General features: G+C 48.2%; 1 protein-coding gene across 2 annotated transcripts; it reads left to right on the forward strand.

Moving 5' to 3' along the window:
• Positions 1–365: 365 nt before the first annotated feature.
• TMEM171 (transmembrane protein 171) lies at positions 366–8,024 on the forward strand. Of its 2 annotated transcripts, none has more exons than XM_036410409.2 (3): positions 366–1,081; positions 5,357–5,498; positions 7,746–8,024. In XM_036410409.2, the coding sequence occupies exons 1-3, from the start codon at positions 439–441 to the stop codon at positions 7,942–7,944; spliced, it is 984 nt and encodes a 327-aa protein (XP_036266302.1). In that variant the 5' UTR covers positions 366–438; the 3' UTR covers positions 7,945–8,024. The 2 variants fall into 2 exon arrangements, with proteins under 2 accessions (XP_036266302.1, XP_036266303.1); XM_036410410.2 differs by having other exon boundaries at positions 7,749–8,024.
• Positions 8,025–18,022: the final 9,998 nt, after the last annotated feature.

Consider the following 18,022-nt stretch of genomic DNA (forward strand, 5'->3'; position numbering starts at 1 on the left):
GTGGCCCCCCAACAAGTCTAGTACTCCCCTGACAGCATACATGGTTATTATAATATTATTGACTGAATTCCCTATGCTGTACTTTACATCTCCGTAAAGAGTTTTATTTGTTTTAAAGATCCTCTTAGGTGCATGGTAATTGCATTTCTTCCTCTTGAATACCTTCATAAAGTTAACTACTCAGGAGTTTCTGAATGCCTGTCCTCCTGACTCATAAACCAGCTCATTGTTCTACAGTGGAGCGGTTGGATGGAGTTCTATTCCCCATGACTTCACCGTGGTGCGATTTCTGCAGTGGCCAGCAGAAGGACAGGAGGGTCGGGAACACCGTCCCGCTTTAATTCGGTGTTTGCTTCTGTTTGCAGAGCTGAGGCAGCCACTGGCGGGGAGGAAGCACGGCCCACCCACCCCGCTGCGGGGAGGGGGCCTCTTCTGGCCATGTCTCCTGCAGCAGCTGAACCAGCAGCAGATGGCGTCCAGCGAGACAGGCATGTCAGCATACTCATTTTCTTCCTGTTCGTCTTTGGAGCCATCCTGCTGTTTGTGGGAGTCCTGCTCTCCATCTTTGGGTTCCAGGCGTGCCAGTACAAACCCCTCCCAGACTGCAGCATGGTGCTGAGGGTCGCCGGGCCTGCGTGTGCCGCAGTTGGGCTCGGGGCCGTGATCCTGGCCCGCTCCCGGGCTCTCCTTCAGTTCCGGCAGGGGCGCCGAAGAGGCAGCCGGGCAGACCCTGACCGGCCCTTCATCTGCGGGGAGAGCCGCCAGTTTGCCCAGTGCCTCATCTTTGGGTTTCTGTTCCTGACCAGCGGCATGCTCATCAGCATACTGGGCATTTGGGTCCCAGGCTGTGGCTCAGACTGGGAGCAGGAGCCACTGAATGAGACAGACACTGCCGACGAGGAGCCCCAGATCTGTGGATTCCTGTCCCTGCAGATCATGGGACCTTTGATTGTGCTCATGGGACTGTGCTTCTTCGTGGTCGCCCATATTAAGAAGAGAAACAACTTGAACGAGGGCCAGAATGCCCCTGAAAGCGAAGAGAGACAGACCCAGAACACGGAGCCTGTGCAGGTCACTGTAGGTGCGTGGCTTCATTCCTGTGCGTGCTCACGTCACAGTGGCTGGGTCTGGCCTACGTTCTCTCTCTCTCTCTCTCTCTCTCTCTCTCTCTCTCTCTCTCTCTCTCACACACACACACACACACACACACACACACACACATACACACACGCAGTGCTGCTGCTATGGTAGGCCCCAAAGAAGTCCATGTACACATCATTTTGCTCCAGTAATTCCATATTATTCAGCAAATGCTTTGGGACATTGAGTGGTAACCTTGAGCAATGTCACAGAGCAAATTTAGGGGAAAGTTGAAAGAATCTCAAGGACAGCCTGCAAGTCCTCTATCACCATGGGGACCCTCCTCCCCCTGTTATTCTCACACTAAAACCTGCGGCACTTCGAATTGCTGGGCACATGAGTTCTCATCCCTGTCACTGGCTGACTGTCCTTGGCTAAGTCCTCACCCTCTCCCGGCCTTGGTTTATGTATCCATAGAGTGAGCCTTTCTAAGATTCCTTTCAGCACCAACTTCCCAGGATTATGAGTCTTTCCCAAGTCTATCAGTCTTCTATGTGTCAAGGGGGCCTTCTGTTCTCTGCATTGTTCTTTATTTTCTGTAACTTCAGGATTAGGGCAAAGTTGGGAAGTAGTGGCTTAAATGAAGATGAAATGGGGCAACAGCTGTCCCTTCTTTCCCCCACGGAATGCCTAGTAATCTCTTTTGGGCCCCGTGGGTTCTGCTGAATAGATGGGTTACCATTTCCCAGAGTCACCCTCCCCCGCAAGGACAATGTCAGTAACTTTGGCCTCAGCTTCACACAACCAAGGGAAAAAAAACCCGTTGCTACTCATTTATGCAAATGACTGTACTGTGGTTTTTCCTCAGTCTCCTTTAGAAAGCTCTGAAGCCACATCCGTGCCCTCTAAAAGGCGAGGCAAGGAGAACTGCAGAGCAGAAACTATGGAGGGCACAGAGGAGGCGAGTGGCGAGTGAGAGCTCCCTGTGTCCCGGGCTGTATACGGAGGCAGCAGTGCTCCCAGCAGAGACGGGCGGTCCCGGGGCTGTGGGCCGGCAGGGCACCAGCCTCAAAGAGGAAGGGCAGATGGACTTACAGACAGTCCTTGCGTTGAGCCAGCGTTGATACTCCCAGCTTATTTCATTGTGTATATACTACGGTGACAACACAAATATTAGTTATCTATTAATAACAGCTCACACATATGTAAAGCTTATTTATTCCTGTGCTAAACACGCATCTTAGTGTTCTTCAAGAGCCTGTTGTGTGAAATTCCCTCACTTCAACGAGGACCAACTGAGGCAGACACTCTTAGTGTCTCCATGTTAGCGATGAAGAGACGGAGGCCCAGGGATATTAACTTCGCAAGGTAGCGAGCGGCAGAGCCAGGATCCAAACCCAGGCGGGTGGGCGCTCATATACGATGGCCCTTGTACAGGACCTTCCCCGGGGCACGGTGCTGGAGTTCTGTCTCTGCTGGTTTTGTCTTCACCGAGTGTTCTGGGTAGTTGTCACATGAGACAGTATAGACTAGGGGTGTCGAACTCAATCAGAGAAGGGGCCAAAATCTACAATACAGCCTAAATCGCAGGCCGAATGGTTTACTGAACAGTCATAAACTGTCATTGTGATGGAAACGCAGCGGAGTGCAGTGATGACAGCGCGGTGCGGGCCACATTGCAAGGCCTGGCGGGACGGATTTGGCCCGCGGGCCTTGTGTTTGACACATGTGGTATAGACGGTCTCAGTCCTTTCAGGAGCACAGTGGGGTCCACGTGGACACCCTCATGGGATGCTCAGTGGTCACTTAGTTGAAGACGTTTTGAGGTGTGCCCTTCGGGTTTGATATCGGGAGAGTTTGGGGGCAGCCTTTGTCCTGGTGGCTGGAATGTGGGGGGCAGTGGGTAGTGGGGCTCTTCCCCCTGGGAAGTTCTGTCCTGCTGTCAGTCAGCACTGCATAGTTTAAAAACCTTCAAGTATTTTCTACTTAACTCTTTAAATTCCACCAAACCTGTGAAAATCAAGCACCCTAACTCCTTGTTTTTCTCTCCTTTGATATGATGGCATGGGGTTTACATTTTTAGAAATCAAGACTTTTAGTACAATTGATAAGACTCTGGACATGGTCTCTAATGGTCGGTTCAGCCTTATGAGGGAAACTGGGGCGATAAGGGGCAGTTTTGGCTCAGCCCCAGAATTCAGCTCTTCTCCCAACACCCCCCGGGAGAGAAGCCAATGATGTGCTGACTGTGAACATACTCAGTGCTGGGCCTGGACACGCAGCAGGTACAGGAGACAGCCCTCCCTTGACGGGTATATGATTCCAAGTCACGGAGGACATCAGGTCCTGCAGGGCCTAGTGACAGGGGAACCCGGGTGGACGTTTTTCCTGTTGAGAGCAGACTGTGAGTGTGGGAGGCTGGGAGCTGACTGGCAGATGGACTAGCCCAGAGATAACTGTTGGCTTTGCACATTTCCTTGTTTGCGTTTGATGTTTGATAGGCGACTGGCCTGCTTTAGAGGCTCATTCCCAGGTCCTATGTCCTACAGAGTGTAATTAAAGCGAACACTTAGCCTTACTTCCTCTGACCTACCCAGGCCTTCCGAAGAAAATGAAAAGCTGAGCATTACCCTTTATCGATTTAGGTTAGCAAGGTAAGCCCCAACAGCCAGGCGCGGTGGAGTTCATGCACCAGGTGCGGAGTGGGACCACTGCCAGGACTGCCAGTTGGGAGTGTTTCTTCAGACATGCAAATAGGTGCCACAGGCTGGCAGAGGGTGAAGAAAGCAGCTGGCAGGGCGTGGGGCAGCTGAGAGGGTTCGCTCTTTGCCCAGCACTGTTTTAGTGGCTGTGCGGGAAACCACTTCTCCTACCTGCCCCTAGGCAGGTTCAGGGATGGCCTACAATTGACAGATGTGGCAGCTGAGGCCTAGAGGGGTTCAGTAACTTGGTCAGGGCCGTACTGGATTGGTAACTGGCAAATGGAACCCGGGAGCTCTAAAGAATCCTGCCCCTGGCTAGGCAAGCATCAGATCTTCTGCCCAGCACAAACCTGGCTCCGTGCACAGAGAGGGCCTCTCTCCTCCTTCATTCTTCCTGAGCTCGCTGGTGCTGCCAGCTCTCCAAGGATGCCTCAGACCCTGAGCAGTGGTGCTGGCCTCGGGGCCAGAGTGCTCTGGGCAACTCCGGTGGTGCATTTGTTTTGAAATGGAAATGCAGGTTAGAGCTTGCTTCTGGTCCTCCCCAAATCACAGGTGACTGGCTAGAAATGCTAAAAACAAGCTTCTCTTTTAGTTTGACTTTGTTTTGTGAAGCTTGGTGACATATTGGTAGGTAAAGACTCTACAAGAGCATGAACCACAGCCATGGCGACACCAATGATAGGACGTAGGATAGCTAATCTGTTCAGAGGTGAAACTGCATTTGAGGAACAAGGCACTTGATCCAACAGCTAACTTCTGATGAATTAAAAATGTAAGTTAAGTCCAGCTGGTGTGGTTTAGTGTTTGAGTGTTGACCTATGAGCCAGGAGGTCACGGTTCGATTCCCAGTCAAGGCATGTGCCTAGGTTTTGGGCTTGATCCTGGGTGGGGAGCTTGCAAGAGGCAGCCAATTGATGATTCTCTCTCATCATTGATGTTTCTCTCTCTCTCTCTCTCTCTCTCTCTCTCTCTCTCTCTCTCTCCCTCCCTCCCTCCCTCCCTCCCTCCCTCCCCCCTCCTTCTCTCTCCTTGACTCTCTTCCTCTCTGAAATCAATAAAACAAAAAGAAAAGAAAATAAACTGTAAGTAAAAAACAAGAAAAACTTTAAAGCTGTACATATCCCAAGGCAGGCACACGGTTAGAAAATGCTCCACTGAAATGCTTTAGCTCAGACTTGAAATGAGATAGGCCTACTATTTAAAAAAAAAAAAAATTGTGGTAAGATATATAGAACATACATTTACCACTTTGACTGTTTTTAAGTGTGCGGTGGCATTGAGTACATTCACAATGTTGTGCAGCTGTCACCACTATCCATTTCCAGAAGCTTTTCCTCGTCCCAAACAGAAACTTGGCACCCATCAAACACGGACTCCATCTCCCCTGCCCCCAGCCCCTGGTGGCCTCTGTCTCTGTCTCTACATCTGGTCAAACCACTTTTTGATGCTAGAGTTGGCATACGTGTTTTGACTATTTCTATAGATGAGCCAAATACGTAATTTGTTTAGCGCGTGCTAATTTGTTTGCACTTATTACTTACCCATCTTCAACAAGACTGTGTGTGTTTCCCTAGGTGACACCATGATAATATTCCCGCCCCCTCCGCCACCTTACTTTCCTGAGTCTTCAGCTTCTGCCGGGACCAGAAGTCCAGGAGCGGACAGTGTGCTTCCAAATGAAAGTCCGCCTTCATATTACAGTATTTTTAACTATGGGTAAGACTTTGCCTTTGAACTTCAAGAGTAGCATCTTCATCTTTGCAGGCCTGTACCTCATTTGGGGCCAGATGAGCTTGGAGGCTGAGGTACAGAAGCAGTAAACATCAGAGTGTATCTTTTCTTGCCGATGCCATGTCAGAATCATTGCCTAATATTAACAGTACTTTTCAGGAAACTTTGGGCAGCACCTAAGTTAACAATTATAGAAGTGACTGTGCCAGGTGAAGGTGGAGCCTTCTCCAGGCATTCTTCTGTGCTCCTGGCAGGGGTGATCCTCACAATGTTTAACAGCCCATCGGCCAAACGGAGCTGGGCTCCGGAGGCCCCTGCTGGCTGCTTTAGATTGTAGGGAGGTGTGGGGGTCCCAGGCCACCCCCGGTAGATATGGAAGGTGTTAGTAGCTAATGGATGTCCTTGAGTGATCAGCTAAAGTCACCTGCACCATGACCTGACCAAGCTGCATTTCCCCTCCAATATTAAGTTGTTCCCTGGCCTCAGAGCCTCTCAGATTAACTGAAGATCCCCCATCCCCGTGCTCCCCATGTGCCACAAATTCGGAGGCATGCATGTGGTCAGATTAAAGAGCAGAAATCTAAGGGCTTTTTCTTTAGGCAGAGCAAAGCAGTTGAAGGTTTGGGGCTCGGAGCCCTTGGTTAGCATAGTTCATGATGGGAAAGGCTAGCCATGGTCAGATGGGTAGGCGCTAAGTCTCATGGACAGGCTGAGGTCCCAGGAGGCAGACTGTGGGGGTGAGTAGGGGGCTGGTTGATGGGGGGACCTGGGATGGAGAGAACAGTGAGGAGGAGCAGAGATTGTCATGTAAGGGGAGTGACAGGGACAGTGGCTGTCCCTGGCAGAGGAGGAGGTGACCGAGCTCAGGGTAAGTGGGAGAAGATGGTGCCCAGGCTTGTGGTAGAGGGGCAGGTAGTTTGATTGGCTAGGCCTGGACAGAGAGATGGAACTGGGAAGAGGTTGCTGAGGCAGGAGGGCAGCGGCATAATGACCTGAGGAGGACACACAGGGGCAGGCGTTACAGGAAGGAGTCCTGGGAAGTGCCAGGGAGGAGCAAAGGCTCTGGTGCCTTCTGAATGGGTGACCAGGGTGCAGGAGGTGAAATCTTCACTGCCAGAAGGTTCTATAGGGCAAGGTGAGTGGGTGAGCAGATCAGTGACAGCTGACTGCCGAGCATTGGGGCCTGCATTTTTGAAAGCAGTGGGAACAGGGCATGGGAGCTCCTGGGAGCCTGCGGGGACGGGTGCTTCCCGGGCTGGTCACTCACCACTGAGGCACGTGTTCCTGTGCTGCAGACGGGCGGTGAGCAGGATCTGACCAGAGACGAGTATAGGAACCGTCCTGCAGGGATGAAGGGGACATTTGTAGAATTCTGTTAATGACTTTTTTACTCTTTTCTCCAATGATGAACTTCTCCAAGCCCTAAAGTGAATGACTATTAACTTAAAACATCAACAACAAAAAACAGCTCCTGCTGCTGTGGTGATTTCTGTGTGCCAGAGGCGGGCTTTTCTTGCATTACCCCGTATAATCCTCATAGTCAGGCGGTCTGCACTCTGATCCCACTTTACAGACGAGGAACCGAGGCTTAGCCATCACGCAGCTACAATAGAAAGCAGCAGAGTGGAAATTCAGATGCGGTCTGCCTGGTGCTAAAGCCCACTCCGTTAATGGCTATACCTTCCTGCTTCCTTCAAGTTTTTGGCCCTATGATTTAGTTTCCTATTTGCATGACTACCTTACGTTAGCTGCCTCAGAAGACACACTAGCAGAGAACGGTGTGTGTGCTCTTTGTGGGTGGCACCTGTACATTTACACTCCAGGTCTTTTTAATGACAAAGGAAATGACAACAGGAAGGAGACAGTGCTAATGTTACCATCAGCTCTAAGGAAAGAAAGGGTCAAGGAATGGAAACATATCTATAATAATAAAAGAGTAATATGCTATTGATAATTAGACAGGGTGTCCTTTTGGACGACCTTCCAGATGAAGCCATGGGGCCAGGGAAGCCCTGGTCCTGGGTGCTGGAAGGAAGCCCAGGTCCTGGTGCTGGCATCTGGGGGAAGGAAGGCCTGCTCTTGCATGAATTTCGTGCACTGGGCCTCTAGTCTATAAATAATAGAATGTGAAAAAATGACTCCTTAGGTTCTTGCACATTTGAAAATAACCTTCTCCTTAAGGCGTGTTACTCTTTCCCTCTCCTCCCTCTCACGTTCTCTCTCTCTTTTCAGCAGGACCCCAGCTCCTGAGGGCCAAGGCACAGCCTCTGACAGAGAGCGTGTATCCATCTATACCATCTCGGGGACTCCTTCGTCCTCTGAGACCTCCCACACTCCACATCTCTCGTCTGAATTGCCTCCCAGATACGAAGAAAAAGAATCTGCTGTGGCCACATCCTTGTCTCCCTCTTCTCAGCCTTCCCCACCATGAACTAGTGGCTCTGGTTCAGTTTTATATAGAACTGATCACTATTTTATTTAATTTGTTTTTTAATAAAAAGTACAATAGCATCGGCTATGCTCTGATTTCCCTGGTGCAGCATCAACATCAATGACAAACCTTCACATACTTGAGAGGGTCAGAGACGGAAAGGTAAAATGAGGCGTATATGGCATTCTGAGCTAAGATGGGGTAGGCACTTTGGGGGCTTCAGGGAGTCATTGCAGGATGAGAAGAGCAGATAATCAATAATTAGTAGTTTGTCCTGCCCTAATCTATATAATAAAGAGGTAATATGCAAATTAACCCCCAAGCCCTCATAAGATGGCTGCCTACGACCAGGCCAGCAGGGGGGTTAGTGAGGGACAAACGACTGAACAAGCAGGCTGCATGTGGTAACCAGGCCAGCAGAGGGAAAGTGGGGGCAGTAAGAGGCAACCAGGCCGGCAGGGGTGTGGGAGGGCAGTTAGGGGCAACAAGGTTGGTGGGGATGCAGTTGGGGGTGACTAAACTGGCAGGGGAGGCAGCTGGGGGCAATTAGGCTGGCAAGGGAGGCAGTTGGGGGTAATTAGGATGGCAGGGGCGACAGTGAGATGTGACTAGGCCAGTAGGGGGGCAGTTAGGGGCAACCAGGCTGGCAGAGGGGAGCAGTTGAGGGTGACCAGGCTGGCAGGAGGGTCAGTAAGGGGTGACCAGGCAGGCAGGCAGGTGAGTGATTGGGAGCCAGTGGTCCAGGATTGTGAGAGGAATGTAAGGATTGGAGAGGGTGCAGGCTGGGTTGAGGGGACTCCCCTCCCATGCACGAATTTTGTGCACCAGGCCTCTAATAGGTAGATAAAAAAAGTTATCTCTGATAATTTCCTATTATGGGCAAGGCCCCTAATTCAAGTTCCTGTAATCTAGGTAGTTAAAGAGAGAGAAGGGCAGGAGTTTCCCTTGAAGCATTTTGGTTGCCTTTAGCTCAAAATAATTTGCATACTATAGAGGCCCGTCTCAGGCTGAACCCCCGCACACAGGTTAAGCTGTTAGGACCTCACACCCAGGAGAGGCAACGTGCCTCCAGCCGGCACAGACATGAAAGCAGGTTCTCTCACTCAGGCCTCTCTTCCAGGTGCTCGGTGGGGTCATTCCGATCGGATGAGGAAGAAAAGGCTCAGAGAAGCTAATTAACTCATCCAGGGTCACAGCTTCTACGCGGAGAGGTTGGGCTTGGACCCATCTAGATGGTTTCTGAAAGCCAGGCGCACGCGTCAGGACCCTGTGCTGTTGAAGGCCAACCAGAGCGGGTGTTGATGTTCAGTTCGGTCCATTCTGCCTCCAGTGCTAATTGCTTCTGGGACCAAGAAACCAGATGGCTCTCTTAATGTCGTTATTGTTTCTTCTTCCTTCTCTTTCCCTTTCTCTTCCTCTTCTTCCTCCTCCTCTTCCTTTTCCCTTTTCTCTTTCCCTCCTTTAGAAACAAAGCAATCATAGTAACTAAGTAATTTACACTGGGGCCATCGACATCCTGGCACCTCAGGGAGTCATTGAAGGACAAGAAGAACAGATATTCAATAATTAGTAGTTGGTCCTTATGTAGAACCGATCACTATGTTATCTAGTTTGTTTTTTAAAAGTGACACTTTAAAAAAACGTTTCTCGGGATACTTTGGGAGAAAGATTCCCCTGGAGAGGTTGGGGCAGGCGGTGTATTATCACAGCCCGGTGCCAAACTGTCCGGACCAACTTTTGTTCTCATAGGGCTACTGCTGAACAAAAACCTTTGTATAGTTGGGTACAATCACAAAAATATGTATTTAATTCTAAGTGACACAAAGCTTAAGAAATAACCTCTAAGTGTTAGCAGTTCTGCCTGGGAGAAAACTGATTATTAAAATATATTTTTTAATTGATTTCAGAGAGGAAAGGAGAGGGAGGGAGAGATAGAAACATGAATGATGAGAGAGAATCTTCCATCGGCTGCCTCCTGCACGCCCCCCACTAGGGATTGAGCCCGCAACCTGGGCATGTGTCCCTGTTTATAACAGAATCAAATCTGGGATCCTTCAGTCTGCAGGCCAACACTCCATCCACTGAGCCAAACCAGGTATGGCGAGAAACTGATTTTTAAAATATGAAATCGGTAGTAACTTAGCCTTCTGGGTAACAAAATTTGATGTAGCAAAAATGTGAACTTTTTTATGCCTTTTACACATGCCAAATCCCCATTACAATCAATATTGCCCAGCATGGAGGTGCCTGGTAGCAGAACTCTGGGCATTCCTGCTCCAGCAGTTGAGCTGAAGAATGACTGCTCCCATGGGAATTGCTGCCGCAATAAATCAGGCCAGTAGCCTCTCCAGCAGTGCCCATCCAGTCCCAAATTAGACATTTATTGGACTGAACTGCTCTTAACATTCTGCACCTTTTCCTGGAAGGTTAATTATTCACATTTTAAAATTAGAACAGAGGGCAGTTTATCACCACTTCCTTCTGCTGTTATTTATTTATAAAGATTAAGCTGAAACTTCTAGGTAGAATTAGTTTTAAACATTTATGAGTTCTCATATACAAACAGGAGCCCTTTTCACGGCTGTGAGCTGGGGTTTGACATGAAGTATTCTACCTTTGTATGCTAATCTACCTGCATAAGCTTTTAAAAACGCTGAGGTGTAAGTTTGACCTTCTGCTTAAGGAAAGGCCATTCTATTTCCACGAGTCTCTTCGGTACTCAGCAAAGTGGGGGCTGAAGCCACAGCACAGAAAGGGGTCTCAGTGGGACTGACATTGCAGGCTGCAGAGCTGGTGTGAATTATACGTAGAGTCAGAGAAGACACTGCCTTTGCCTGCCAAGGCTCCGGCAAAGGCTGGCAGCATCTGAAAACCCACCTGGCAGCTGTTATGTCTTGTTTTCCTTACATGTTGACATTAAAAAAAAAAAAAAAAATCAAGGTGAAATTCCTATGAAGGCATACCTCATTTTTTTCATTTTAATTTTTTTTCATTTTCATTTTCATTTTTTATTTTATTGATTATTGTCTCACATAATTGTCCTTATTCCCCCATTCCTATCCCAAACCCCTCTCTAGATATGCCCCCCCCCCACCCCGTTGTCCATGGCCACTGGCTAGGCCCATATGTATGCACACAAGTCCTTTGGTTGATCTCTTCCCCTTACCCCCACCCTCCCTTACTTTCCCTCTGAGGTTTGAAAGTCTGATCGCTGCTTCTCTTTCTCTGGGTCTGTTTATGTTGTTCATCATTTCCTCTAGATGTGTGAGATCATGTGATCCAAGAAATACCCTTGTAAGTACCTAAACTGCGACAAGCCAGAATGGTTATGCTGAGAGGCAAATGAATCAGTCTGTAGTGAGTTCCTTTCTGGGCCAACAGTTCTTTTGAGTCCCAATTTCAATGCCAGATAGTTTCTTATGTGTACATGCCAGCCATGATATTTCAGATCTGGTTGGTGGACGAATGGTGGTAATGCAGGTCCGACCGTCTTGTGTGGTTTTTAAAAAATATATATTTTATTGATTTTTTACAGAGAGGAAGAGAGAGGGATAGAAAGCTAAAAACATCGATGAGAGAGAAACATTGATCAGCTGCCTCTTGCACACTCCCTACTGGGGATGTGCCCACAACCAAGGTACATGCCCTTGACTGGTATCCAACCTGGGACCTTTTAGTCTGCAGGCCGATGCTCTATCCACTGAGCCAAACCGGTTTCAGCCAGGCATACCTAGTTTTATTGCACTTTGCGAATGTTGCATTTTCTTATAAATTGAAAGTTTGTAGTAACCCTTCAAAGAGCAATTTTACTGGCATCATTTTCCCAACAGGCTCAGATGAAGGTTAGCATTTTTTCCCCCCTTCTTTTTAGCAATAAATTACTATGTGTAAACAGAACTTTTATATGCATTGGGAAACAAATTTGTATGGCTCCCTTTATGGCAATATTCCCTTTAGTGCGGGAGTCTGGAGCTGAAGCTCAGTATCACAGGGTATGCCTGTACCATAACATTAAGCGTTCACAGTGAACAGTTCAGTGCACTTAGAACATTCACATGTTGTACAGCCACCACCTCTCTCGGGTTCCAAAACATTTTTATCACTCCAAAATAAAACTCATTCCTTTCAAACTGTCACTCCCATTCTCTTCCTCCCTCACACCAGCAGCCACCAATCTCTTTTCTGCTTCTATAGATTTACCCCTTTTGGGGTATTTCATGTAAGTGGGGTCATATCATATGTGACCTTTTGTCTGCCTTCTTTCATTTAGCACATGTTTTTAAGATTTATCCACATTGTAATATGTATCAGTGCTTTTTTCCTTTTAGAGCTGAATAATAGTCTTTTGTATGTATGAGCCACAGTTTTATTTATTCCTTCATCCGTTCATGGACATTGGGGTTGTATATATTTGACTTTTGGCTGTGGTGAATAATGCAGCTATGAACATTCGTGTATAAGTATTTGTTGGAGTTCCTGTTTTCAATTCTTTTGGTTATATACCTAGAAATGGAATTTCTGGATCATATACTAACTTGTTAAAAAATTTTTAAATTTATTTTAGAGCGAGAGGAAGGACATGGGAGAGAGAGAGAAAAAAAAAATCAATGTGAGAGGGAAATATTGATCTGCTGCCTCCTGTACGCCCTTCTGGGGACCAAGCCTACAACTCCAGGCATATGCCCTGATCAGGAATCAAACTGGCAACCTCCAGGTGCACAGGACAATGCCCAACCAACTAAGCCACACTGGCCAGGGCTCATGTGCTAACATTAGTCTGAATTTTTGAGGAACTGTAGTTGTTTTCCAAGGAAATTGCACTTTTTTTTTTTTATATTCCCACCAGCAATGGATAAGAGTTCCAATTCTTTCACACCCTTACCGATAGTAATTTATTTTTTTAATTAAGATTATATCATAGCCATCCCAGTTAGTATAAAGTGGTAACTCATGTTTTAATTTGAATTTCTCTAATGACTAATAATGTTAAACATTAGTCATTAGTCTTCTCATGTATTGCTTGTCTTTGAATATTATTATCAGTAGCCTAAGAAATACTAGACTTACTCCAGATTCTCCTCCTATGGTGTGGATGGTGTGATGACTCACCTTAGAGGAAATACTAGTAGTGAGGAAGTCTGCAAATTCAAGGGAGGCCATCCACACAAGGCGGGTGGTGCCACCATGCTTCTCTACACAGTGAACACCCCTTCTTGTGAATTCTTTGTCCTCCCTAGGGCCAGTTAAGGAACTGACCCAGTCAACCAACTCAACTGAAACTAAGGCAATTTTTGACTTTAAGCGGTTCACAGTGAACAGTTCAGTGGACTTTTAACATTCACCTTCTGCATCCTGGTCGCCCATTCAGAAGGTACCAGAGGACTTGAGGGTTAATATGCATATTACCTCTTTATTATTGGAATGTACCTTTGGTATTTCTCCAACTTATGAACTAAGGAGGAATGGGGCAGGCCAAGAGAAACAGATCTCAGAGAATGAGAGCCCAGGGGGAAGGTAAACCTGTGTCCATGCAGTTTCCATCTGAGAGGTGGGACTGGGGTGGGGAGAGGGACAGGAGGAGGTAAAGTGACCTCATGTGGAGTGACGGTTGGTCTTCTGCCATTGCTGCTGTGCGGAGGACTGGCTGGTTGTAGAAAAGGAATGGATCCAAGAGATAGGAAATCAGCCTTGGCAGGTGGCTTTACATGGGCAGAAGAGGGATGGTAGGCAGTCTGGATGGATCTTTTGAGGATCCGAGATGATAGGAACTATGACAATGATTGAAAAAAATTAAATTCCCGAGTCCCGTTCTAAACTAGCCCAAAGAATCCAGATCTCCGGAGGGGACAATGTTTATCGTGTGAGAAACCTGGGAAACACTGCCTGTGGGAATAATAGAAACTGCAGAGGCGACAACCACCTGTGGGCTCGATTGTCTGGGTGATGAGCACCTGGTAATTTCTAGGCCCTCTGGGCGCCCTGTTTACACACACCCGGCCTGTGCTGGTGTAGGTTCACAGTCGGGCCCCAGTGGTGATGGCTTCACACAGCCTCCTGGACCCAGCCTCCCCGCAGCTCCGCTGGGGATCCCTTAGAGCCCCGTGGGAGGGGAAACAAAGCCCTTTCCGCTCTCACCCGGGGAGTTCTCCTGTGCTTTCAGACTGGAGGACCTTGACCTCCCTTGTTAAGGAAGGCATGGTTCTACCTTTGCTTCTCTGTGTTGGAAGACAAGACTGCTGCATGACACAGGCGAAGGGAACATAGTCGGGTTCAAACAGAAAATGCTCGGGAGTGTGAGCATCACCCCTGCCGTCCTCATGGGGACTCCCCGCTCCAGGGAACCCAGCTGAGAAAGTTCCCCCATCCGTGTGATGGGCGGGGCTCTGCCAGCTGCCATTCTGGACACAGAAAATCTGCTCACTGAGCCCCTAATGCAGGAGTTTCTCCGAGAAGGAAGTCAGGAAGCACGCTGTGGAGGTGGTGGGAGAGCTGGAGGGGAGAAACGTCCTCTGACTGCTGGTGGGGAACCACGCATGGCCAGTCCCAGCCCTGAACCTCCTGGGACCTTGCATACCTGGGATTCCTGGAGTAGCATGCATGCTGCCACCAACGCCGAGGACCCCACCGGGAACACAGTGGGAACAAAGCGGAGGGCCTGGATGCAGCTTGCCCTAATGAGGAATGCTTTGGGGGAGAGCGGGGAGATTCCGGCTGGATGAAGCATGTGACTGCTGGAAAGTACTGTCTGCCCTTGCCCTCACTCTGGAGGTGCCCCAGCATCCGGCTGAGGTGGGGTGGTGCTGGGAGTGCAGAGTGACTTCATCCCTTCCCCGTCCGAGGGTGGCAGACGGCAATGCGATAGGAAGACTGGTGGGCCGTGCTCTCCTGGAGGCTGCTCCGGCCTGAAGGAGCCGGAATGTGGGCGGGGTGTGTTGTGGGGGCTGGATGAGCCACCACTGCTCTCATGTGCAAAGAGTCACTCATAGGACTTTTCCTTAAAGGCCTTTGAACTAGCGAGTGAACCCAGCCTACCTGTACTAGAGGGGCCAAGTGGATTATTTATCAGGGGCCAGGACTCAACATTATGGAAAGGTCCTGGGCTGGCCCTGCAGGGGCTTGATTCTTCCTCAAACTCAGACTCACCCCTGTGTCCTCAGCCCCCCGTAGGAAGTGGCCATTTCTCTGTTTGTCAGGTCTCCTGGCCTGGCAGACACTTCCTGTGGGAGCCCAGCCTTCGCCTTCAGGTGCCTCCAAGACCCCCTTCTGCAGGCGCCGACGCTCTGCCCCTCCTCTTTGAACTGGGCAGTGCCGCTGCTGGCAGCCCGGAGTCCCCAGGAGCCTGCAGGCTGGGTGAGGGCACAGCTCTGACAGGTGTCCCGGCCGAGCTGCTTCTCCGCTGTGTCCCACTGACCCGTCCCTGCCTCTCTGGGAAAAGGAGCGAGTGATTGTAGGTCCCACGAGTGGGATCTGGCAGAGCCGGATGTCCTTCCCCAGGCCTGTGTCCTTCACGGCTGCGCACTGGGAGGGAACCTCAGCGCCAGTCACACGAAGCCACAGGCAGGTCACTGTATTCCCCTCCCTGCCCATCACTGAGCAGTCCTTCCCTCTGGAAAGAAGCTAGGATTGCGGTCTGGCTCTTATGAAGGTCTTCTCCTTCGAGAGTAGGTTGCTGGCTTTGGAATTCTTCCTTTCTTTGAGTTACAATGTAATTATACTACTAATTAAACTGATTAAGGTAAAAGATTTTTTTGAATTTTAAAAAAATCCTTAAGATGTATCTAAGCACACATGTACAACTTGAGTAGTATGTTGAAAGTAGTAGGTTGAATTTAACAAATTGCTTTTGTATTACCAATCTGATATATAATTAGGGTCATTTATTCCCATTTACACTCAATATTAAGGTTAATATTGTTTTTAATTTAATAAATAATTATTTTTTTATTATCTTAAAATAATTTATTTTTAATTATAATTGACATACTGTTTTGCATTAATTTCCAGTGTACAGCAAAGTATTAGATATTTATATAATTTATAAAGTGATCACCTTGATAAGTCTAGTAACTGTCAATGAAAGAATGTCCAGCCTATGAAAAAGTTTTTAAGAGTTTACTTGAGCCGAAACCGGTTTGGCTCAGCGGTAGAGGGTTGGTCTGCAGACTGAAAAGTCCCAGGTTCGATTCCAGTCAAGGGTATATATGTTGGTTGCAGGCACATCCCTGGTAGGGAGTGTGCAAGAGGCAGCTGGTCGATGTTTCTCTCTCATTGATGTTTCTAGCTCTCTATCTCTCTCCCTTTCTCTTTGTAAAAAATCAATAAAATATATTAAAAAAAAAAAAAGGAATTTACTTGAGCCAAACTGACAGTTGCCAGGATGCCAAATCTCAACAAATGAAGAAAATGCTCTGGAGAATGGCAATTTTACAGCTTATTTTATACATTAAAATCGAAAGAGGAGCTGTAAGGAGGGTTACCTGAAACCCATTGGTGGTGGACTAGGGAGGCGGGAGAAAGCAAAGCGGGGAAATCTCTGAGGCTGGGTAAGAAGTAAAATGAGACACGTATTTCTCCTCCATGGCTGGTGCCGGGAAGGTAACATGTACAGCACACGGACACGGCATGTGGGCAGCCAGATAACAATGTGGTTTGTGCTCTGGTGCCGGTGGGAGAGAAGCTCACTCTGACATTTCAGAGGGGTGTTACCTCAGATGCCCAAGGACAGCCAGCATTGTCAATGTTAAAGACCGGCTTTTGTCAGGGAAGCGACAGGCTTAGGACCTGACTACCCACCATGACCCGCTTCTAGTGAGGAGTTTTATGTTCAGACCACCCAGTGCGATGACTTTGGTTTCTGGGTTTGTAAGGCCCACCAAGCAGGCCTCTCCTGAGCTTGTCTGCTTTAGTATGTGGCCCCTTTTATGCTGTTCATCTGACACCATACAGAGTTATTACAATGTTATTGACTATTCCCTGTGCTACTTTACATCCTTGTGACTATTTTTACAACTGGAATTTGAACATCTTATTTTTAAATGTTTTTATTGATTTCAGCGGGGAACAAAGAAGGAGAGAAATATGTCCTTATTCCTGGGAGATGTGCACAGAAGTGTTTAGAATTGAAATGTCGTGATGTCTGCAACTTATGTTCAAATGGCTCATCAGGAACAAAAATATGTATAGAAACACACACAGAGATTAAATAAATCTGGCAGATATTAATAACGGTTGAAGAAAGTAGGTGGTATATAGATTTTCCTTGTACTTGCAACTTTTTTGACTTCAACATTCCCCAGCAACTTTCTGTAATAATAATTGGGGTAAGGAAAGTCAATCTTGAGGTATAATGGTTTACCCTGAAGTCTAAAAATACTTCCTTAGAAGAGGACCCTTATAAAGAGATGGCCAGAGCTATTATATTTTCTCCCAATTCTTCTGAGTGTGTTTGTGCTTTTGAACAGAATTCCTGGAACAAAGAGCATTAGCTGACTGCAGCTCTGCTGACTTGGTTTCCCCGGCAGCTCGCTGGGCCCGGGAGGGACTCAGAACATGCTGTGTGAGGAGCACCAGGGCTGGGCCACTTCCCTGCTGCCCCTGGTCAGAGGCAGGGGAATAGCTGACTAGCTGCCCCCTGCATGTTGAAGTGTTCTCTGAGCCTGCCCAGGTCACCCCCTTGCTCAACTCTGCCAGCCAAGCTCAAAGTCTCATCGCAAAGGCACTGAGAAAACAAGGCCCAGGTGGCCCTGTCTGCGGAAGGGTGAAAACCAGGTTTAAATAGGCACCTTATAGAAGGTTACATTTTTTTTTTTTTTTGCATAAAAAATGTCTCCCCTCAAACCCCAAACACACTAATGCCCTGGATACTCTGCCTAGAGCCTAGGGCAGGTGAGGCCTTGGGGATGGTGAGAAAGAATATATAATAAGTCGCAGCCTTCTGTGGAAGGAGCATTTTCAGCAAGTTGGGGGCAGAGCCAGTGAAGGGCGGGGCTGCTGAGTCTGAGGCCAGGAGGAGAAAGGACTGCAGTGAAGTCCACACCTGGATCAGGGAGGGAACTGAGTTCAAGGCGCCTGAGTGTAG

The sequence above is a fragment of the Pipistrellus kuhlii genome, unplaced genomic scaffold (assembly GCF_014108245.1).
Source record: "Pipistrellus kuhlii isolate mPipKuh1 unplaced genomic scaffold, mPipKuh1.p scaffold_m20_p_4, whole genome shotgun sequence".
Taxonomy (NCBI): domain Eukaryota; kingdom Metazoa; phylum Chordata; class Mammalia; order Chiroptera; family Vespertilionidae; genus Pipistrellus; species Pipistrellus kuhlii.

Excerpts from the sequence above, each read along its gene's own strand:
- TMEM171 (XM_036410409.2), top strand. The coding sequence starts at position 439 with ATGTCTCCTGCAGCAGCTGAACCAGCAGCAGATGGCGTCCAGCGAGAC. Across the intron at positions 1,082-5,356 it reads GCCTGTGCAGGTCACTGTAG|GTGACACCATGATAATATTC; the intron begins GTGCGTGGCTTC and ends GTGTTTCCCTAG. Across the intron at positions 5,499-7,745 it reads TACAGTATTTTTAACTATGG|CAGGACCCCAGCTCCTGAGG; the intron begins GTAAGACTTTGC and ends CTCTCTTTTCAG.